This window comes from Megalobrama amblycephala, linkage group LG14 (assembly GCF_018812025.1).
Source record: "Megalobrama amblycephala isolate DHTTF-2021 linkage group LG14, ASM1881202v1, whole genome shotgun sequence".
Lineage (NCBI taxonomy): Eukaryota > Metazoa > Chordata > Actinopteri > Cypriniformes > Xenocyprididae > Megalobrama > Megalobrama amblycephala.
This window is the reverse complement of record NC_063057.1, coordinates 27,198,628-27,222,967: the sequence shown is the minus strand read 5'-3', so window position 1 is coordinate 27,222,967 and position 24,340 is coordinate 27,198,628. Positions and strand designations below refer to the sequence as shown.

Sequence of the window (24,340 nt, the reverse complement as noted above, 5' to 3'; positions counted from 1 at the left end):
TTTGGAGGATTTGTGATATCTTTTAAATTTATATGAATAAATTAAAAAATATTTTTTAAATAGGTTTTTATGCAAAAGCAGCTTTTTATGTAAAATTCACTTTATAAAAGGCCCAGATTTCTAACTTTGATTCATGTGGATAACATGGATAATTTGACATGGTTTAGTGTAAGATTTTTGCCCATCTTTTGGAAAATGCAGTTATAAAAGTAAAAAAACTATCATTTTTACCAGTAGATGGCTGTAAAGCTCCACTATATGCTATGTGCTATTTGAATGAAAGATGACTGAAAGATGTCTTTTTACAAGTTTTTTTCAGTTGGATTCATATCTAAATGTTATGAAATCAGAATTATAACAATAAAAAATATTTTTTGTCAAAGTTTAGCATTTTTTGTACTGAAAAAAAAAATCATTTTTTCAATAATATCATCAATAATGTAACCCACAGAGACCTCACTTAGAAACTGGACAAAATCCATTCTCAAAATCAGAAACAACGCACAATACACATAGACAGAAATGAAGTGGCACACTTCCAAAAATGCAAAAAACATCCCCAATACAAAAAGAACATGCTCACACACACACACACACACACACACACGCACACACAAAAATAAAAATTATTTATTTTATTATTTTATTATTTTTATTAGAAAATTATTATTGAAAAACTGATTTTTTTTACTTTTAAAACTGCATTTTTCAAAAGATGGGTAAAAAACTTACACTAAACCATGTCAAATTATCCATGTTATCCACATGAATGAAAGTTAGAAATCTGGGCCTTTTATAAAGTGAATTTTACATAAAAAGCTGTTCATGCATTAAAAAATAATTTTTAATTTATTTATATAAATTTAAAAGATATCAGAGATAATCCTCCAAAAACTTCACAAATGTTGAGAAAAAACATTAATAAACAGAGTAAAATTACAATTATATTTTAAAAAATATATTATATTGTTACAAAATTACATTTTGTTGCCTGGGGTCTCCAGAGACCCCGAAGACCACGAGTGTTACTATTTTTTTTTTACACTAACATAAAAACAAGATATCACTCCATTTTTTTTTTTTTTATTTGTAGATCTTAAAAGTGTTAACCACCGTACAAAGTCTCATGCCATTTGGACAAAAAGAACATTTTTTTTAATTTGAGCAAACATCATTTGCGGGTCAAAAAGACCCCGAAGACCGCATTAAAGCCTGTCAATCAACATTGAGTGCCATGCACCCTCAGGCTGAATAACCAACATGTTCTCCAACCAATATAACCATATAGGTCGTTTGTCACTTCCCTGAAATACAACCCTTAGGAGCGTTTACAAAAGTGGCGCCCCTATCGACAACAGGACACTTTTATTTAATGCATTGTTCCCATTTATCTGTGTCATATTTCGGGTTTCACATAGCTCAATTGACAGAGCATTGCAATAACAATATGATATTATGGAATCGTGGGTTCGATCCCAGGGAATTCATGTGCACTATAAATCACTAAGGGTAGGTTTAGGGATGGGGTGGGTGTAGTCGTTAATAAAAAAATGAGTTTTGCTAAATGGAAATACGAGAAATGGTGTAAAAACTCCACACATTGCATTTAAATGAACACGCTTTTTTATTGGTAATGACAGTCATATGTCATTTCATAGCTATGCCAGCTAGAGGGCGCATGTCTTTAAAATGTAAATATAGGTCATAATAAGGTGCTTGAAAAAGGTGCTTTTTTTTGGAGTTCACAGTAGCCAAACGTGTTAGTTCAGTATTTAACTTTAATGGTGAATGGTGAAAAGACTGTTAGCTAACCATTTAATATTTACCAACTGTTTTATGACATATATAATGCACAGTAAAAGCCTATCCAGTAGCCCAATGCAAACTTTATTTAATGAATCTGCTATTTTTAGCTAAATTTGGTAAATGTATACATATCAAGTGTGATGATAGCCTACATGTGGCCTGTTATTCAGGGTACAGCACAATTGAAATAAAACAGTAAAGAAAGAACAAGATTTTTTTTTTTTTTCAAATGTTTAAAAGCCAAAAGGCACCTAACTTTAGGAATGACCCAGATGTTCTTTATGTCCACAGAGAATAACCATTTCTTCCTACATTATAGTATGCATATTGTTGAAGCATGCTTCTACTGGTGGTAAGAAATTTAACATTTAAAATTATCAGTTGGGGAAACATCTGAAATTATTCCTCTCTGAGTTCAGCATTTTTTTTTCTGTAAACCCGTTTTACTCTTAACAATTTTCAGGTGTGCAGATTGATGTTGACTGTATGGGAAGTGGGGAGCCCTACTGTTGTCGGACAAAATGTGAGTGGAATGAAAAGCCCAGTAAAACCTTCAAGGATGCCAATTGTATTGTTAAAGGTATGTAAATTAAATAATAATATATATATATATATATATATATATATATATATATATATATACCCTAGTGAAAAAAAAAATATATATATATATATATATAATTTTTATTTTTTTTTCACTAGGGTATATATATATATATATATATATATATATATATATATATATACCCTAGTGAAAAAAAAAAAAAAAAAAAAAAAAAAAAAAAAAATATATATATATATATATATATATATATATATATATATATATATATATATATATATATATATATACCCTATATATACACATTTTAGGCTTATTTAGAAATATGCACTGTGCATTTTGCAATAAAGTAGAACTGCAAACAAAGTTTAATTTAAATATTTATGTCAGTATGTCTGTAAATAGTCAACATTTGAAGTGGATCAAAACCCTTCATCAAAGCTGTCCTAAAACCTTCTAAGGACAACTTTGATGAACTTTTTTTATCCACTTCAAATGCTGAATATTGTATATTAATGGGTTTTTAGTTAGTATGAAATGAATCTAGGCCTATTTTAAACACATTTTGGTAGGTTTTTTCACTGGGGCAGATTCTGCATCCATTGCCTCTGACATGTTTTCTCACCGTCACATACCTAACTCGGAAACTCTTAAGGAAATCCAGAGTTACCTAAACTCATAATTATGAGTTGTGCTGATGTTCATGTGCATTTTAAATACATTCTTTCTGACATGACTTGAAAACACTGTAATTGCTGAAGCAAAACCTTGACCCCCATTGGCCTGCCCCAACTTACTACTATTGGTTGAACCACAATGATTAATATGTTTTGAACATGCCATAAAGCCAATGCCATCACACTCACCAACAATTGGTTTTGCTGTACTTTTGCTAAACAACCAAACTCGCTGGAGCACACTATTGGGAATCTGTGTTGCAGATTTTGGCACATTTGTCAGAGGTAAACTTTAGAGTCTAAAAAATCATTTTAGCTAAAGACACAAGTCTCACCATGTATTTCAAATCCGAGAATGATCAAATTATTTTTAGATGATGCTATATAATTTTTTAGGTGAGACTTTCTTTTTGTGCTTTCTTTTTGAGTAGCAAAAAATAATCATATGTAAGTTTTATAATTATGACCTATGCCTTTTTTAATAATTTGCTCACACTTTGAGCAAATTATTGCTAGGCTATACAGGTAGGCTATTGTTTAATTTAATTCAGTAGCAATTTGCACGGCTGCAAACAGATATACATAAAGAAAGTAGTTACATAAGTAAATATTTGTAATTTTGACAAATAAATAATACAACATTGTCACTTTGAAATGGTGAAAGAAAATCACGTACCTGATCAGAAGTTTTATTACATTTGTGTATTCCTAATGCACTTCAATGCACCTACTGTAATACACTTTTCCCATTAATGCTACTTTAATGGCCCTTATTTGCACTTTGAAATATGGACTGCTGCCCTTTGGGCTGTCAAAATATTATGAATTATTAAATTAAAACTGATCCTGAGCAAAAAAAAAACAAAACAAAAAAAAAACACAAAGTTAATCCTTTATCCTAATCATTTAATTGTGTTTTTGTCAGGAGCAGTTGTGGTGCAATCGGCAGAGGAATGTTACTACGGATGATTATATTTCATTCGCACACACGGAAACACAAGCAGTTCTGCACATTCACATTTTTCCACCAATGAACGGAACTGTCTGTGTTTTAGTGCGTGCACTGCACAAAAATAACACTAATGTGCCGGTTTATGCAATTGCTTCATGCTGCATTAATGACAAATAATGTCAGGTAAACGGGAAGCAAAACATTCTTGATATTTAATGTTGTGTCTGCTGTTTTTATTTCTTTAACAGCTTAAAGTTTAATGCACATTCGTGTTGTATAGCAACAGGCCGTTTCACGTTTATTTTCACACACCACTTACTGTGTCTATATTAATAATTTTGGTTGCTGTATTCAATATACATATAAATCTGTTCCCATTGTCTCACTGATGTTCACTGGATAAGTACGTTACTGGGGCTTTCTGTAAAAGGCATATTCTAAAACTCTAACTTTATTTATAAAGATTACTTTATTGTAGTCTATTTGAATCACACTATAATGATGCCATTAGCACACTTCAAGTTAACTTGGAATGCCATTGCAATGTGTTTTAAAATCACTAAAAGTTTGTTATCAGTATAATATTAATGCATGTTAAATACTCTTACAGTGTAATTGAATTGCAATTCTAATGCCACCAAAATACATAGTTTATGCTGAGTGAATTCAGCATTTCAAAATTTAAATACAAGAGTATATTTAAAGTATACTTGGAATAGTTCCACTTCAGCACAAACAAGGGTCCCACTTTATATTAAGTGGCCTATGTACTTACATCAAAAAATAAGTACAATGTACTTTTGGACAACTAAAATGCATTTAGTACAAAATTAGTTGTTCCAATTTAGCAGACGTTAAGTATACCAATTTATAGCATGCCACAAATACATTTAGTTATACTAAAGTACATACAAATAAATTGTGCTTAAGTATACTATTTTTTCACTAGGGTATATTATATATATATTACAGTGGTGTATGTTGGAGAGATGAGGTGAGTACGGAGATCCACAAACGATAAGCTTTAATAGCAATTCAGGAATATAATACAACGTAACACACATTAAGCAACACCATAACAACATTAACATAACATTAAGAATGCATATTATTTATTGCACCCTCATAATTCTCAGACTGACAGGTTGTCAGATGTCAGGACATATGTCAGGTAATATATGACCCATGGTGTTACATTGCGACGTGGCTATGTGACTTCCTATACCAGTGACTGTATGACTTCCCAAGCTGTTGTCTGTATGTGTTAAAAAAGACAAAACAGATCAAACAGGACAGACTTCTGACTTTTGATAGGGTATCACATCTGTCACCCAGCAATGATGTTTTATGGTTTATTCCTTCCTTGTCTGCTGGCTCCTTCCAGACTGATGGTGCAAAAGGTGTCATGACTGTGACCGTGCTTTCTTTGATTGAGGGGATCTTAAAAGACACACAGGCGTGGTTTGTGTTATGTTGACACCTCAACTGGATCAGTAATGGCTGTTCAATACAGTATATGTTAATTGAGTCAAAATATTTGGGTCAAGACAGTCAGGTAGACAATCACCCCCAACACAACAATTGGTATATCCATTTAAATAACGTGTATGTGTGTGTTAACATTAGTGTCTAAGACAAAGATAAAAGAGAATCAAGAATCAAGCCAAAGAGTCCTCATTATCCATACACCACAGAATAGGTGTTGTTTGGGAAGATTTTCTTTTTTTAGAACATCTGTATCTGTTTCCAAACACGCTGATATGATCATTGTTAAAAAGAATGAAAAGCATTTATTTATTTAACTCACAGTGAAGATGTTTGTGAGTCAAACCTGGTGGGGGAAAAGTGCATACTGTGTCTGTGTTAATGGTTTTACGACAGTTGCTTAGGCTAGATGTTTTAAGAAAGACCCTTCATCAAAACCTTTCTGGTGATTCTCAGGGCTCGCACACAAAAACATCTTATACTGATTCAGTGTATATAAATTTGTTCAGTTCAATTCACATTTATTTGTATAGTGCTTTTCACAATATGCATAGTTTTCAAGCAGCTTTACAGAAAATGCATGTCAACATTACAATTTAAAGTGACCTGTTGTCAGAGGCGTCTGTCAAGTTATGTGATTTCATAAATGTATATACAATTCATGCAGTTAGCTAACAATCTATTAATTTAAACGTATTAATTTAAGGCTGAAAACAACAAGCTCACTGAAGTAATGATTACATGTTAACAAATGATTAGGGTATATAGAAAAATTTAGTATTGGTGCATGTTGATCCAAAATTTGTCATCTGAAGACCTCACAGGGGGTTGGGGTCATATCTTCACAAGTGTTGAGACATCTGAAGTCTTCATAAGATCTGAATGTGTCTTTACTTTTGATAAATTATTAGAAATGTTTTAGTTTTAATTGTTTAAACATTTATACATCTGTTTGGTTTGCCACAAAAACAATGCATGTTGTCTATTGTCTTTAAATAAAACTTTTATTTTTTTCTTTAATTTCCTTTAAAACAGTCTGATGACCATAATTGATTTTTTTTTTTTTTATTATTATTATTATTAGTAGTAATGTAGCTTAGTGGTTTCTCCACATGAGTAAAACTTTTTGGATGTGTTTGTACTGTAGCATAGAAAACTTTTAAATGTATGAATGAACCTTTTTTCTTTTATTCTTTTGACAAAACTACATTTCAAATTATTTACCAGAGGTGTTTAACAAACACAAAGGAGGTATGTTGATCACTAAGTTTAAGCATATAGAACAAACACACAATGCTCTAGAAAGCTAATCTAGGTGTTATCTTTGTGAGGTCAGAACACAAAACTTTTGTGTTGGGTGATCCAGACAAAATTCATACTAAAAGAACATATGGATGTCATTTTCAAACTGAGAGTATGCTTCAATGTGTAATTACACAATATTTTCAATTACACAATATTTTCAATGTTTTTATGTTTTTTAACTAGCGCATCAACATCCAGCAAATAAATTAAAGAGATGGACTTTAACTATTACCATCTTCTATGACCCCACATGTACAAGTAACTGAACAAGTAACAGAATGTTCTTTGTGCGTATTTTTACACACTGACATATTTTGTCAGGGCTATATCACATCGCTGTGATGCAAAGTTCCACAGTCTATAGATAACTTTCAGACATAATCTTTATACAGAATTATGTGTATCTAAAACACCTAACATTCAAACGTCCAAATCACTAAGAAAAGTGAGTACAGCATGCATTTAAAAGTATAGTTATTATAAAAAAAAAACAAACAAAAAAAAAACACACACACACACACACAAAATATTATTGAGCAGTTGTGAAAGTTTTTTAAATGTGGTTTTGTAAATGGTGTTTTTTTAGTTAGTCTAGTTTTAGTTCAGACAGCAGATGACGCTGTTCACATGTTGTTTGTTGGAACGTGCTTAGTTTTTTTTTCTTTTTTGTGAAGACTGTTCTTTGAGAGTTCTCAACGTTCACTATAGGAATAAATGAAAATGAGGAACTTAAGTGATAGTCTTTCTTTTCGAGTGTTTGACTACTAAATTGATGTTTCTTTTAGTGCAACTTTCCAGCTATCTATGATATGGGATCACATGAAGCATCAACACGAAAAGTAAGTAACACTGTTTTACACTTTAAACTATTATGATGAATCACAACTAAGTAACGCCCTGAAAGCTGCACATTTATTTTTTTAAGTTTGAGGTTATTAAACAGCATACCAAACTCCGGTAAACCCAAAGATAAAATTAAAAAAATTTGTGTACACAAAACACCATGCAACTTCAAGAGCCCTAATCACCAAGAAAGCACAGTACACTATACAAGAAAAGCACCGTTTATAATAAATACAGACTACAGAAAAGTCATTCATGAGCAGTTTCTAAGTTTGTTACAAGTTTGTAAATGTGGTTTTGCAAAATGCCGTTTTTACTACTCCACTAGATTTAGTCATCTTGTTCAGATAGCAAATTACACTATTCACATTTTTGTTGGTTGGCATGTGTTTTGTTTTAGGTGAAGACAAAACAGTGTAAGTTTATGCTTTTCCTCACATGGGAAATCATGTGTGATGAAACTTTTTCAAATGTATGACTGAACATTTTTGATAAACCAGCATTTCAAATTATTTTCCTAAGGTGTTTAACGTCTGTAGAATAATTTCTTTCAACATCCTGCTTGAGGTTAAAGATTATAGTATGTTTTCAACTATTATCACCATCCTCTTTGACTCAAACAAAGCTACTTTATGTGCTAAAAATCTTTGTACATTTGTGCTCTTCTGTCAGATTTGTTTACATTACTGATGTAATGCAAAGGGAAAGGAAAGCTATAAAGAAGAAGTTTGTTGATTTGTAAGTGCCATTTTTACCACTAGTCGATGATGCTGTTTTCATTTTCTTTCTTTGCTTTAGTACATTTGTACAATTTTTAAAGTCTATACTCTCTGAGCGTGTTCATAGGAGTTAATGAAAATGATACTGCTTAAGACTAAACAAATGATATTTCTTTAAGGTCATCTTTCTGGTCTGTCTACAATGCAGGATCACAACACACGAAGCCCCAACATGAAAAGTGAGTCTTGCTGTTTTTCTGTTATACAGCTATTACACTTCAAACTTTTCTAACTATTACACTTAGCATTTCACAGCACAGCCATAGATACATAGCTCTTTTGTGTTTGTCTTTAAACAACAGTTAAGTAAATAAATTACAGTTGATAAGTAGTAGTTTTAAGTGAGAGGTGGGATGATTCATGCCTTTTTTTTTTTTTATTCTGTCAACACCAATACTTTGGCACCACTGTTTTTTTTTTTTTTTTTTTTTTGGTGTCTGTCCTTTAGAACTGATCCAGAAAACAGACGTTGTGTTCTATGTCTATATAATTTCTTATTCTTTTTATGAAAACATGTGATAAGCAGTTTTTGTCTTCATCAGCAGAATACTAAAATGTTTTAACATATTGTAAATGTCAATAGTTGTAACTAGCAAATGCTAGTGAACTGTTTTTACTGAGATAATTTACAGTTATATGTAAAACAAACTCAGTCTCAGTCAGTTGGATTCTAGTTTCTACTGAACATTGTTATTGTACCGCACGTTTAACAACGCTAGTGTTCTCGGCCTCATCAAACTTAACACAAGTCACAAGGTCTTTCCCAGTGCTCCTCTGACTCTGAAACCAGACCAAATATTAAGATGTAACAGTTTGGAGACATTTGTTGATATGTTTGCACTTTTCCTGAAACACTGTTTTCGAAATTGTCTACCAATTTTTAATATCAACATTTTCAGGGTATTGCTGTGTGATTGTAGTGTGTGTGTGTGAGTGTGTGTCTGCTTTCCTTACACTCAGCAAAACAACTTTGAAAAACAAACTGTTTCCTTGAATCTGCTGTAATGTTAGTGAACTCTAGGTGTTCTCGGCTTGTTTGTCCGTATACGTTCCCCATGAATTTGCTTGACTTAATAAAAATAATGGTTTAAATCATCGTCTTCACTTGAGATCTTTACATAATTTTATTATACTGTCCTAGTTTTTCAATAGTGCTATTTTGGGACGGCATGTGGATATTGAATTCAGCACAAGGAACTCTGAAATATTTTATCTTGTAAAACATCTATGTATTGTTTTTTTTAAAAACACTGTAAAACAATGAAGACATCTTTCTTTCTTTCATCTTTTCTTTTCTTTCTTTCATGTTTTACAGTGTTTTTTTTTTTTAAAAAACACTAGCGTTGTTAAACGTGCGGTACAATAACAATGTTCAGTAGAAACTAGAATCCAACTGACTGAGACTGAGTTTGTTTTACATATAACTGTAAATTATCTCAGTAAAAACAGTTCACTAGCATTTGCTAGTTACAACTATTGACATTTACAATATGTTAAAACATTTTAGTATTCTGCTGATGAAGATAAAAACTGCTTATCACATGTTTTCATAAAAAGAATAAGAAATTATATAGACATAGAACACAACGTCTGTTTTCTGGATCAGTTCTAAAGGACAGACACCAAAAGAAAAAAAAAAAAAAAAAACAGTGGTGCCAAAGTATTGGTGTTGACAAAATAAAAAAAAAAGGCATGAATCATCCCACCTCTCACTTAAAACTACTACTTATCAACTGTAATTTATTTACTTAACTGTTGTTTAAAGACAAACACAAAAGAGCTATGTATCTATGGCTGTGCTGTGAAATGCTAAGTGTAATAGTTAGAAAAGTTTGAAGTGTAATAGCTGTATAACAGAAAAACAGCAAGACTCACTTTTCATGTTGGGGCTTCGTGTGTTGTGATCCTGCATTGTAGACAGACCAGAAAGATGACCTTAAAGAAATATCATTTGTTTAGTCTTAAGCAGTATCATTTTCATTAACTCCTATGAACACGCTCAGAGAGTATAGACTTTAAAAATTGTACAAATGTACTAAAGCAAAGAAAGAAAATGAAAACAGCATCATCGACTAGTGGTAAAAATGGCACTTACAAATCAACAAACTTCTTCTTTATAGCTTTCCTTTCCCTTTGCATTACATCAGTAATATAAACAAATCTGACAGAAGAGCACAAATGTACAAAGATTTTTAGCACATAAAGTAGCTTTGTTTGAGTCAAAGAGGATGGTGATAATAGTTGAAAACATACTATAATCTTTAACCTCAAGCAGGATGTTGAAAGAAATTATTCTACAGACGTTAAACACCTTAGGAAAATAATTTGAAATGCTGGTTTATCAAAAATGTTCAGTCATACATTTGAAAAAGTTTCATCACACATGATTTCCCATGTGAGGAAAAGCATAAATTTACACTGTTTTGTCTTCACCTAAAACAAAACACATGCCAACCAACAAAAATGTGAATAGTGTAATTTGCTATCTGAACAAGATGACTAAATCTAGTGAAGTAGTAAAAACGGCATTTTGCAAAACCACATTTACAAACTTGTAACAAACTTAGAAACTGCTCATGAATTACTTTTCTGTAGTCTGTATTTATTATAAACGGTGCTTTTCTTGTATAGTGTACTGTGCTTTCTTGGTGATTAGGGCTCTTGAAGTTGCATGGTGTTTTGTGTACACAAATTTTTTTAATTTTATCTTTGGGTTTACCGGAGTTTGGTATGCTGTTTAATAACCTCAAACTTAAAAAAATAAATGTGCAGCTTTCAGGGCGTTACTTAGTTGTGATTCGTCATAATAGTTTTAAGTGTAAAACAGTGTTACTTACTTTTCGTGTTGATGCTTCATGTGATCCCATATCATAGATAGCTGGAAAGTTGCACTAAAAGAAACATCAATTTAGTAGTCAAACACTCGAACAGAAAGACTATCACTTAAGTTCCTCATTTTCATTTATTCCTATAGTGAACGTTGAGAACTCTCAAAGAACAGTCTTCACAAAAAAGAAAAAAAAACTAAGCACGTTCCAACAAATGTGAACAGCGTCATCTGCTGTCTGAACTAAAACTAGACTAACTAAAAAAACACCATTTACAAAACCACATTTAAAAAAACTTTCACAACTGCTCAATAATATTTTGTGTGCGTGTGTGTGTGTGTTTTTTTTTTTTTTTTTATAATAACTATACTTTTAAATGCATGCTGTACTCACTTTTCTTAGTGATTTGGACGTTTGAATGTTAGGTGTTTTAGATACACATAATTCTGTATAAAGATTATGTCTGAAAGTTATCTATAGACTGTGGAACTTTGCATCACAGCGATGTGATATAGCCCTGACAAAATATGTCAGTGTGTAAAAATACGCACAAAGATTTTAGCACAACTATTTACACACATACACATGCAGAGAAAAAGATATAAGTGTATGTTGTGTCGCTTTGATAGAACATTCTGTTACTTGTTCAGTTACTGAACTGAACAAATTTATATACACTGAATCAGTATAAGATGTTTTTGTGTGCAATCCTGAGAATCACCAGAAAGGTTTTGATGAAGTGTCTTTCTTAAAACATCTAGCCTAAGCAACTGTCGTAAAACCATTAACACAGACACATATAGTATGCACTTTTCCCCCACCAGGTTTGACTCACAAACATCTTCACTGTGAGTTAAATAAATAAATGCTTTTCATTCTTTTTAACAATGATCATATCAATGTGTTTGGAAACAGATACAGATGTTCTAAAAAAAGAAAATCTTCCCAAACAACACCTATTCTGTGGTGTATGGGTAATGAGGACTCTTTGGCTTGATTCTTGATTCTCTTTTATCTTTGTCTTAGACACTAATGTTAACACACACACACACGTTATTTAAATGGATATACCAATTGTTGTGTTGGGGGTGATTGTCTACCTGACTGTCTTGACCCAAATATTTTGACTCAATTAACATATACTGTATTGAACAGCCATTACTGATCCAGTTGAGGTGTCAACATAACACAAACCACGCCTGTGTGTCTTTTAAGATCCCCTCAATCAAAGAAAGCACGGTCACAGTCATGACACCTTTTGCACCATCAGTCTGGAAGGAGCCAGCAGACAAGGAAGGAATAAACCATAAAACATCATTGCTGGGTGACAGATGTGATACCCTATCAAAAGTCAGAAGTCTGTCCTGTTTGATCTGTTTTGTCTTTTTTAACACGTACAGACAACAGCTTGGGAAGTCATACAGTCACTGGTATAGGAAGTCACATAACCATGTCACAATGTAACACCATGGGTCATATATTACCTGACATATGTCCTGACATCTGACAACCTGTCAGTCTGAGAATTATGAGGGTGCAATAAATAATATGCAAATCATTCAAAAGTGACACAAGGTATATGTTAACGCTACTCAAGATCGCTTTCCTCAGCGGACATTCAAACTGACTTTTATAATGGATATAATATTATGGACATCGACTTGAAGAATGAATGTTATGCAATATATACAGTATATCAGACACAGGTAATAGCCTACTCTCATTTAACTAGGTTAAATGTGATATAAAATTTACTTTAAAGTAAAATAAAGCAGATAAGGAAGGAAATGGATTAATATCACCTAATCATGTATAATATTAGTATAAAGACAAAACACAAAGGAATGGAATACTATTATCCTGTCACTGAATAAAGAATAGAATACTTTTATGCTGTTACTGAACACTCTGCAGTGTATACTGTCATTTCCCTGACAGTCTGACCCTTGTTGATCAAATCTTAAAAACAATATATTAATGAAAATGTCTGTATTTGTCTTTAGAAAAAAACATGGAATGCAAAACAAATAGCGGTGATAAAAATTTCTCCACCCCCTCAATACCTAATGGAATAATTGACAAAGATGCCAGGTGTAAAATACATCTCAGTATGTACACATCTTTCTGGTTTTACAATTGAAAATTGTTTTTTACAATTGAAAATTGGTTAATTCTTGTTAATTCATGATAATTGCCTTTTCAGGAGAAAGTGACTATGTGGTGTCTTGTTATTATTATAAGTCCAAGCCTATATGTTGTGAAACCCCATGTAAGTGGGAGCTAAAATTTGACAATGCAACATGTCAAATGACCGGTAAGTATAACAGTAAATAACAATTTACACATTGTTTTACATCTCTCCTTCGTCATTTACAAGAATTCAGTTATGTGCTATACTTACACTATGTCATACATTTTATTACAGAAACAAAAATAGATTGCAGTTATGGTACTGGTGATAATCCAAAGCATCTGGAATTGTGCTTTGAAAAAAGCCTCTGTCCACACAAACCTGAGGACACAACATGTAATTTTGGACCTGGTGATATGTGCTATATATATACAGGTATATTAAGCGTGATATATATATTATATATGCTAGCAACATAGTGACCCAAGTGGATTTTTGTATTTTTATTTTTTTACATGCATTCATAGTCAATAATCAACACAGTCAATACAGTTTTTGAGCATGGAATATTTACTTTTGTATTTTTTGCATGTTTTTCAATGAGTAGTGTATGGTAGATAAGTGCTACATTAAAATAAAAATTATTAATTGACTTGGAATGCTATTGCAATGAAAAAAAAAAAAGTTTTTAATAGATGGAATATTTGGATAACAATGTTTTTGTTAATTTCTTTAAGACGATGGAAAACGACAAACACAAGGTATTTGTGAAACTTTTTTCAAATCCTTTATGTCTAATTACCACATGTAATTGCTGTCTAATTATGCATGTACAGTATTTACATCAGAATATGTTATTATAATCCAGTGAGATTTTTGTAAAAAAAAAAAAAAAAAAAAAAAAAAAAAAAGATGCTTACAACTTTCTGACCATTCTCTGTTCTAGGCAGCAAATTTGTCCCTCAGTGGGGAACTGTGGTAACTTCTTCAAAATGCTATCTGGTGTAGGGAGTTAAATGTATAAATAATGTTCTAATACCTTGTATAGATCTTGGTTATAATAACAGCGCCCCACTATTTAGATCACAGGAGAGAATGCACATTGTGGTTGGATGGAAGTGAATAGAGAAGAGATGCTGTGGCAATTTTTGTGATCTTTGCCTCTGAATAGGCTTGTTCGAGATGCCTCGGCGCTGCACAGACCGATCGGCATATGACATTTAATTACCGTGAGAGTGATTCAAAAGCATAAGGAGTCGTATGTTCTTTACAAGCGCTTTTGTGGTACTTTGTTCACCAATCTCTCTGCGCAGTGCCAAAGCATCTTGAACAAGCCTAATGTTTTGCTCTGCAAAAATGACGTCATTGCAGCATTGCCGGAAGTGCGTATTGAGTGCATACACCCCCATTTCGCGGGTTGTGGCTAGAAGGCATACAGCTACGGTCGGAAGCTTTTTTATAAAATGTAAAAATGCAGAAAGTTTTCTGTGATGGTTAGGGGTAGGGGATAGAATATACGGTTTATACAGTATAAAAATCAATATGTCTATGGAAAGTCCCCAATGTGTGTGCATTTTTGTGATTTATGAGGACACAAATTTGTATAATGACATATTATACAATGGGTATTACACTGGTATTATGACGTAAACATGAAATGAGAGGATATTTCATGAGTCCTCATATTTAAAATAGTTTTAAAAACATACTAAATGTTTTATTAATAATGAAAAAAATGAATGTTTTCTGTGATGGTTAGGTTTAGAGGTAGGGTTAGTGTAGGGGAATAGAATGTACAGTTTGTACAGTATAAAAACCATTACGCCTATGAAATGCCCTCATTTTGATAGCAAATCAAAATGTGTGTGTGTCTGTGTGTGTGTGTGTGTGTGTGTGTGTGTGTGTGTGTGTGTGTGTGTGTGTGTGTGTGTGTGTGTGTGTGTGTGTGTGTGTGAAAGTTTGGATTTTTGTACTAAGAGTTTTGAAAATATACACCTTACTTGTGAAAATAGTACCAAAGCAAAAAAAAAAAAAAGCAAAAAAAAAAGGTAACTTTACTTGAAGGGGTGTGCATAAGACTGACATAACACCTTCATAATCTTGACATGACACATGTCATGAATATGAAGGAGGTTTTATGCATGTTTATGACAACTGGCATTAAATGTCATTCGCTCAATTATGTCATTTTTAATGCAAAGATGACATTGTTTGAGATGTCCGAGTTATGACAACTTGACATGAACCAATACATCATAACCTGTCAGTGTCTTTGTCATGACAACTTGACATTATTTAGCTTTATGGGTTAACATTACATTAAACTGTCATGTGGTTGGTTTTGACATTGGCTGTCATGAGGCCATTATAATAGTGTCATGAATATTTATCTTGACCTCAACTACAGTGGTACAAATTGAATTTGTCATTAAAATGTCATTAAGTGACAAGTTTTTTTTTTTTTTTTTATAAGTTTCCTCCAACAGAAGGTCAGATAATAGACAATTTCAAATTTCTTAAAAAAGATGACACTGTTATAAAATAATGGTAACACTTTAACCTATTTAAGGGTCTTTTAACTAGTTACTATTTACTAGTTTTTACTAGTTACTTATTACTATTGCCATGCATATTACTAGAATATTGACTATTTATTAGTAATTAATAAGCACATATTAATGCCTTATTCTGCATGACCTTATTCTACATTCTTAATCCTACCCAATACCTAAACTTAACAATTAACTATAATAAGCAGTAAATTAGGAGTTTATTGAGTGAAAAATCATAGTTAATAGTTTATATGTGTTCCCTATACTGAAGTGTTACCAAAATAATGTAATGTTATGTTAACCCATAGAGCTAAGTAGTTTCTAAAATTTGATAATTAATCTGCTATGTCATGTTTATGACAGGTTATGTTGTCTTTGTAATGTCAAGTTGTCATGACAAAGACACTGACAGGTTACGATGTATTGGTTTATGTCAAGTTGTCGTAACAAAGAAATCTCAAACAATGTCATCTTTGCATTAAAACTGACATAACTGAGTGACACTTAATGACAGTTGTCATAAACATGCGTAAAACCTCCTTCATATTCATGACATGTGTCATGTCATGATTCTGAAGGTGTCATGTCAGTCTTATGCACACCCCTTCAAGTAAAGTGTTACCAAAAACAAAACAAAAAACAAACAAACAAAAAAACCCCTGCAATGTCTGCACCTACCCCAACCCTAAACCTGCCCTTATAATAATGCAAATACAATAATTAATTGCTGTTCAGCATGACAAAAATGATGCAATATAAGCCCTGGTAGGACAATCTGGCTGTAGCTGTATCACTTCTCGCTCCAACCCATTTTACGTGGTGATATGCACTGCATTTTTTGTAATTTTCCGTGCGGCTCTGCTTCCGAAGATGCATGACTTCGAGGTGAATCTGAGCAAGCATGAATGTACATCTGTACCAACACCCAGTTTGCGCATGTATAAATCAATTGCTTACATACAAAATGAGGCTACAATAGCAGAAATAAGCCCTTTTAATGAAAATAAAGGTCCATGTTTAATAAAAATGTTTACTGAATAAATGAAAATGTTTAGTGAAATTAGAAAATATTTAAGAGATCATTTTTTAACTTAGTTGTATATATGTTCTCATATCCATATATTTTGTTATAATGTCTCAAATAGAGGAACAAATCAGCTCAAATGAAATAATTTATAGGGAATTATAAAGAGTCACTTAGTTTACGACCGAGCAACTGAATCATCCAGCATTCATTTGCTCGGGCCGTAATAAGCTTTTGTAGCGGATATGAATATCAAACTATCGTGAAAACATTAATTTATAGCACGGTAACAAGATCGACAGTTTAAGACATTAAATTTACAAGCACATAACACAAGATACTTCTTTTTAAAATCTACAGGAGACTTTATTGATTATTCTAACACAAACACACACACACACACAAACATTCATACACGTTGCAGAAAAAAAGGAAGTGAAAAAGAGTTTTAAGAGAGAGTGAAATAATGAGCTATGTCTTGCAAAATATGCATTTCATAAGACCTGACCTGAACGAACCATGAATCACAGTAATTTAATGCACCAGTTCAGCTTTAGAATCTGGAGGCACTTGCTTGTCGACTTTGAATGCAGATTCCCTTGTCGGCGTCCCTGGCTTGGAGAAAAGTGTTTTTCCGTGTCAATGATTTGTTGCAGGATCTTTTCAGGTCTGGATTGTTGTCAGGTAAAAACCAATCACGTTTGAGTGTGCTGGCAAATTAAATTAAGTCTCTTGTCGTGGCCGGAGTTTAAAGTTGAGGCGGCAAAAGTCGTTGGTTAAACTTTGCAGCTAAATTTAACTTAGAACCTGCTTAGAACACGAGACTCTTAACGGAAAAGAAAGTTAAAGTAAAAGAAAAGGAAAGTGAGTAAGAGTTGGATGGCTTGAATGAGCTGCTTGTCTGTCCTTTGTCGTCTGTCCTTCATCTTAAGCCATATTCTTCTTTGTTCAAGGATTAGTTACTATGGTCTTCAGCTTCATCTTAGTCCTAGTCCTCTATTGTCTTAATCCCTGGATACACCTCACAATTTTAGCAATCATATAAGATCATTACTTATTACTTACTATCACACTGTGCGACATGGATCTATTAAACTTGGGAACGACATGCATGTAGACTGTATGATGATGACACCTATTGACTTGTAGGCTACGATGCAAGTTTTTATAGAAGAATAAAATGCCATCAGCATGCGCTAGTGGTAAAACCCTATGTTGAATCACACTTTGGCAGTTGTAGATTTTATGTGCGCTGGGAAAAAAGGAAGCAGCGAAAGAAGAAAGGAAAAGAGCTTGAGGTAAGCAGTTTTAAGTTTTAGCGCCATGTCGCATTGATTTAATGTCGCATTTTCATTGGCTGGTCAGTAGACGTAGGTCGTAGCAGTAAACACACTGTGCGTTGATCATGCTGAATTTCTGACACTGTCAGAAAATGATTGTAGGCTATCTTTGGTCACAAGACCAGGAAAACGGCCTTCTTTGAACCTCTCTCAGTGTACGACATAGGACCACCGATTAAGAGCCACGATCACAGAAATCGCCATGATTGTTTCACGATGGCAATCTTTCGTCTGGGACAGCCAACAATCATGCAGTGTATCCCGGGATTTAGTGATGTGACTATTTAAACTTAGGTGTTTGTCCCACATCTTTGAGGAGTTCTGACCAATCAGGTATTGTCTTGTTTCAAAGGTGGCTTTTTCTCTGCCCCAATCATAAACTGAGTGTTACCTCCGGGCCTGATTTCTATTAACTGGAATATGATACATTTTACACAGATTTCATTCAAGCCAATTTTTGAATGGAAAATAGAGATTTAAAGGTGCCGAAGAACGTGTTTTCAAAAGATGTAATATAAGTCTAAGGTGTCCCCTGAATGTGTCTGTGAAGTTTCAGCTCAAAATACCCCATAGATTTTTTTTTATTAATTTTTTTAACTGCCTATTTTGGAGCATCATTATAAATGCGCCGATTTAGGCTGCGGCCCCTTTAAATTCTCGTGCTCTCCGCCCCCGGAGCTCGCGCTTGCCTTAAACAGCATAAACAAAGTTCACACAGCTAATATAACCCTCAAAATGGATCTTTACAAAGTGTTCGTCATGCAACATGTCTAATCGCGTAAGTATGGTATTTATTTAAATGTTTACATTTGATTCTGTATGAGTTTGAGGCTATGCTCCGTGGCTAAAGCTAACATTACACACTGTTGGAGAGATTTATAAAGAATGAAGTTGTGTTTATGCATTATACAGACTGCAAGTGTTTAAAAATGAAAATAGCGACGGCTCTTGTCTCCGTGAATACAGTAACAAACAATGGTAACTTTAACCACATTTAACAGTACATTAGCAACATGCTAACAAAACATTTAGAAAGACAATTTATAAATATCACTAAAAATATCATGATATCATGGATCATGTCAGTTATTATTGCTCCATCTGCCATTTTTCGCTATTGTCCTTGCTTGCTTACCTAGTCTGATGATTCAGCTGTGCAGCTCCAGACATTAATACTGGCTTGTGTAATGCCTTGAACATGAGCTGGCATATGCAAATATTGGGGCGTACATATTAATGATCCCGACTGTTACGTAACAGTCGGTGTTATGTTGAGATTCGCCTGTTCTTCGGAGGTCTTTTAAACAAATGAGATTTATATAAGGAGGAAACAATTGTGTTTGAGACTCACTGTATGTCATTTCCATGTACTGAACTCTTGTTATTCAACTATGCCAAGGTAAATTAAATTTTTAATTCGATGGCACCTTTAAATACATATCAAACAAGAAAAACTTTCATTCAACCATTCAATAGTTATACAGTTACATGAGTTGTGGGTGTTCTAAAATATAACTGGTAACATGTAGCATGTGTAGACCTTTTTTCTGGTCCATGTAATGCTTTGCAGTTCTTTGTTCAATTTGCACCATCAAAATGAACCAAATGAAAAGTTGGCTTCAAACTTTCATTTTTTTCATTTTTTAGAATACTTCACAAACGGATAATTGTCACTCAGTTTAATTTTCGATTCTACATGTTTGGGTTGTTGCGTCCGAATCTGATTTTTGAACAAACATAAAATATGACTCATTATTCTGATTTTTCCATTAATAATGAGCGCTCGCGGGTGGATCGTACCACCAGTGTCGCCGGGGGTGGAGCGTGTGTTGATATTCATCCAGAGCGCTGCACAGTTATGGATAGATCTACCCAAGTTATGGATAGGTCTGCCCAAGCAATAATTTAGCGCCTGCCCTACACTATTATGTACAGTACGTTGAGCTGTTCATAGAGTTTACTTTGGACTTAAGTAGCATATAAAGAATACGGTCAGTGCTTAACTCAGTAAAGTTGGCAATATTTTTTATCGTAATAATGACATAGTTTCTCATAATAATGTGAAAGCTTCTCGTATAATGACTTAACATCTCATATTAATAACAAAAAACTACCAATAATGATTTATTTTCTCATAATAATGTGAAACTTTCTCGTAATAATGACTTAACATCTCATAATAATGACAAAGTTTCTCATAATAATGAGAAACTTTCTCGTAATAATGAGAAACTTCTACGCATGCGCAAAGCAGCGGAGCAGAAGGGAGTGACCACACGCTATAGCGACACCCGCTGGTCAAATCTCAGCAAACATGGCACATTCTGCAAAAGTGTAATCTATAATATCATTAAATAACATTATTCATAAATTATCAGAATATGAGATATAGTTTTTTATTCATTTGTATTTTTGTGTAACAAGCAGCAACAAAAAATTGATTTCAATTCAAACAGATAATGATAAGACCGCACACACCTCTGTTAAAGAACGCTTCATCTGCAAAATTGTCTACAAACATCTGCTAAACATATTTTCATGTTTTACATTGTTTTGTACGGTGACCGGGAGGGGACATGTTCGGTTCACTTAGTTTTGTCGTGGCCACAACATATAAACTCGTGGGAACGTGATAATATGTCGTGGCCACAATATATTAATTTGTGGGAACGTGATAATAAGTCGTTCCCTCACATATGATCTCGAGGCCACGACTTTACGTCGCGTGGCCACGACATAAGGATGTCGTTACCTCGACAAAACAATCTCGTGGCCATGTGATGTAAAGTTGTGGCCTCGAGATCATATGGTGAGGGAACGAGATATTTCTTCATTATGTTGAGAGAAGGACATCTATTTCTCATGGCCACGAGTTACATTTGTAAACAACCTGCGCTACCACAGCAACCTGGAACTATCAGAAATGAATAAGATTATAATAATATTTATTTTTAATTAAGAAAAAGCACGGAATTGCCTACAGCGGCATTCGAATGAAGTTTATTAATAAATATTAGAATATGCCATGTATATTTTTATCACATCCAACAGTCTTTTAAATCCATTCACTGACTGTTAATTTTTTTTATTTCATTTTTTTTTTTTACATTATTTATTATTATTATTAGGCTATCATTATTGGTTAAATGTTTTTTTATTCATTGTTATTTAGCCCTATTTGCTTTATTTTCCCCTTCATTTCGTGTATCAGTGGTTTAGGTCATATTTAACAGATAGGACATTCTCTATTATGATTGATGACCTCTCCTCCTCTTCAGCCCCTATGACCTCTGGTGTGCCACAGGGATCCATTTTGGGCACTGTTCTATTCTCTCTGTACATGCTGCCTTTAGGTTCAATTATTTCAAGTCACAATGTGTCCTTCCATCTGTATGCAGATGACTTACAAATCTATCTGCCGGTTGTCCCCAATTCTTCTGACAGTCTTGAATCCATAAACAGATGTTTAGATGACATCAAATTGTGGCTGTCTCAGAACTTTCTCTGTTTGAATGAGGACAAAACTGAATGTATTGTTTTTGGCACATCCAACCTGCCCAGTGTTTCAGCTCCTGATCTTGTTGCGTTGACCCCCCATTTTAACCACGTTGTGAAAAATTTGGGGGTGAAATTAGACAGCAGTCTGAAATTTGATAAGCAAATTGATTCTGTGGTCAGGGCAAGCTTCTTTCAGCTCCGTCTCCTAGCAAAGGTTAAACCCTTCTTGAGCCGTTGTGACCTGGAGAAAGCTATCCATGCTTTTGTTAGTTCCCGCATAGACTACTGTAATGCGCTCTATGTGGGAGTTAACCAAGCTGGTCTTCACCATTTGCAGCTTGTGCAAAATGCTACGGCCCGCCTGCTCACTAACAGTCGGAAACACGAGCACATCGCACCTGTCCTATACTCCCTGCACTGGCTCCCTGTCCAGTTCGGAATTCATTTTAAAATTTTGACATTTGTTTTTAATGTAGTCAATGACCTTGCACCTTCCTATTTGTGTGAGATTTTGAGCCATCACCGACCCAGCAGAGCTCTACGATCTGCTGGGCAACATCTGCTGGAGGTCCCCCGGTCCCGGTGCAAACAGTGGGGCGACCGTTCTTTTGCAGTGGCCGGTCCAAAACTCTGGAACTCTCTGCACATTGACTTACGCTCCATCACTGACCTGCCTTTGTTCAAAGCCAAACTTAAAACCCACTTATTTAGAATGGCTTTTAACACTTAGTTGTCCTGTGACACTTCTCTTTATCTTAATGTTGTAATGTGCTCTGCTGACCTATTTGTACTTTTATTATTATTTATTATTATTATTTTTTATCTTGTTTTTAATGTTGTACAGCACTTTGGTTCAGCTTTGGTTGTTGGAAGGTGCTATAGAAATAAAGTTTGATTGATTGATTGATTGATTGTATCCTTTCTGTAGGCCTATATTATGTTGTTAGTGTAACCCCTCACCCAGGTCCTACTCGCCCCACTCTGTGCAGGCCTCGAACCCAGGTCTCCGGCGTGGGAGTCGGACGCTCTAACGAGGAGGCTAAAGGCTGCAACCCCTAGTGTCAGTCGCTAGAGCATCTCTTGAGATCAGAGGAGTGAGGTTTACTCGCACAGCAACTACTAGCTGGCCTCCGTTACATTAGCTATATTTTGTAAATACTTTAAATGCCAGATCATGCCAAAAAATGTGACTTTATGACTGTATTGTAGCCATGAAGATAGGATAAATGAGGGTCTGTTATCATTTGTAGACCCTCGTGCCCGTGACAGCATTTGAATGAAGTTCAAATAATTTATTATTATTAATTGGTTGTTAAAAGAATATTTAAGCTAAAAAAAAATCCATTCACTGATATAGCCTAGACAAAAACTTAATTTTGTTCATCATTTTATTTAGGTTTAATAGGCATATTTATAATAAATAATTATTATTATTATTATAATAAAGACACGATCAGATTAAAAGGCTGTGAGATGGGATGGATAAATGTTCATTATCATTAAATGACGTTTGTTATCAAATTGATAATAACAAACTTCATCCGAATGCTATAGTGGCAACATCACGCGCAATAGGCTATTTATAGCTTATTACATTGCGCGCGATGTTGACTATATAGACAGCATTCAAATAATAATAATTTCTTAATTCCGCACTTATTTTATCATTCTTAATTCCAGGTTGCTATGGTAGCGCGCGTTGTTTACACATGTAACTCGTGGCCATGAGAAATAGATGTCCTTCTCTCAACATAATGAAGTCGTGGCCACGAGAAAAAGATCTGGTTCCCTCACCATATGATCTCGAGGTCACGACATAAGGACAAAACGATCTCATGGCCACGACTTATTATCACGTTCCCACGAATTAATATCTTGTGGCCACGACATATTATCACGTTCCCACGAGTTTATATGTCGTGGCCACGACAAAACTAAGTGAACCGAACATGTCCCCTCCCGGTCACCGTATGAGAAAAAATATTGCCAACTTTACCGAGTTAAGCACTGACCGTATTCTTTATATGCTACTTAAGTCCAAAGTAAACTCTATGAACAGCTCAACGTACTGTACATATAGTGTAGGGCAGGCGCTAAATTATTGCTTGGGCAGACCTATCCATAACTTGGGTAGATCTATCCATAACTGTACAGCGCTCTGGATGAATATCAACACACGCTCCACCCCCGGCGACACTGGTGGTACGATCCACCCGCGAGCGCTCATTATTAATGGAAAAATCAGAATAATGAGTCATATTTTATGTTTGTTCAAAAATCAGATTCGGACGCAACAACCCAAACATGTAGAATCGAAAATTAAACTGAGTGACAATTGTCCGTTTGTGAAGTATTCTAAAAAATGAAAAAATGAAAGTTTGAAGCCAACTTTTCATTTGGTTCATTTTGATGGTGCAAATTGAACAAAGAACTGCAAAGCGTTACACGGACCTGGCATGATATAAAAGTCGTGTTTCCGTTTTCTGTTTGTGACCCGAAAAAACGAAAATCGAGCCAAAATCTCGTTTTTCCATTTTTTTTAACAAATGAAAAAATGG

General features: G+C 33.9%; 1 protein-coding gene across 1 annotated transcript in view; it reads left to right on the top strand.

Moving 5' to 3' along the window:
* Positions 1-24,340, top strand: part of LOC125246326 — a 110,182-nt gene that overhangs the window by 22,356 nt on the left and 63,486 nt on the right. The window contains exons 2-7 of the mRNA XM_048157287.1: positions 2,098-2,158; positions 2,270-2,386; positions 13,241-13,345; positions 13,441-13,551; positions 13,663-13,803; positions 14,106-14,129. Of these exons, the coding sequence (XP_048013244.1) occupies positions 2,098-2,158; positions 2,270-2,386; positions 13,241-13,345; positions 13,441-13,551; positions 13,663-13,803; positions 14,106-14,129 (559 nt within the window). The remainder of the gene's footprint in view (positions 1-2,097; positions 2,159-2,269; positions 2,387-13,240; positions 13,346-13,440; positions 13,552-13,662; positions 13,804-14,105; positions 14,130-24,340) is intronic.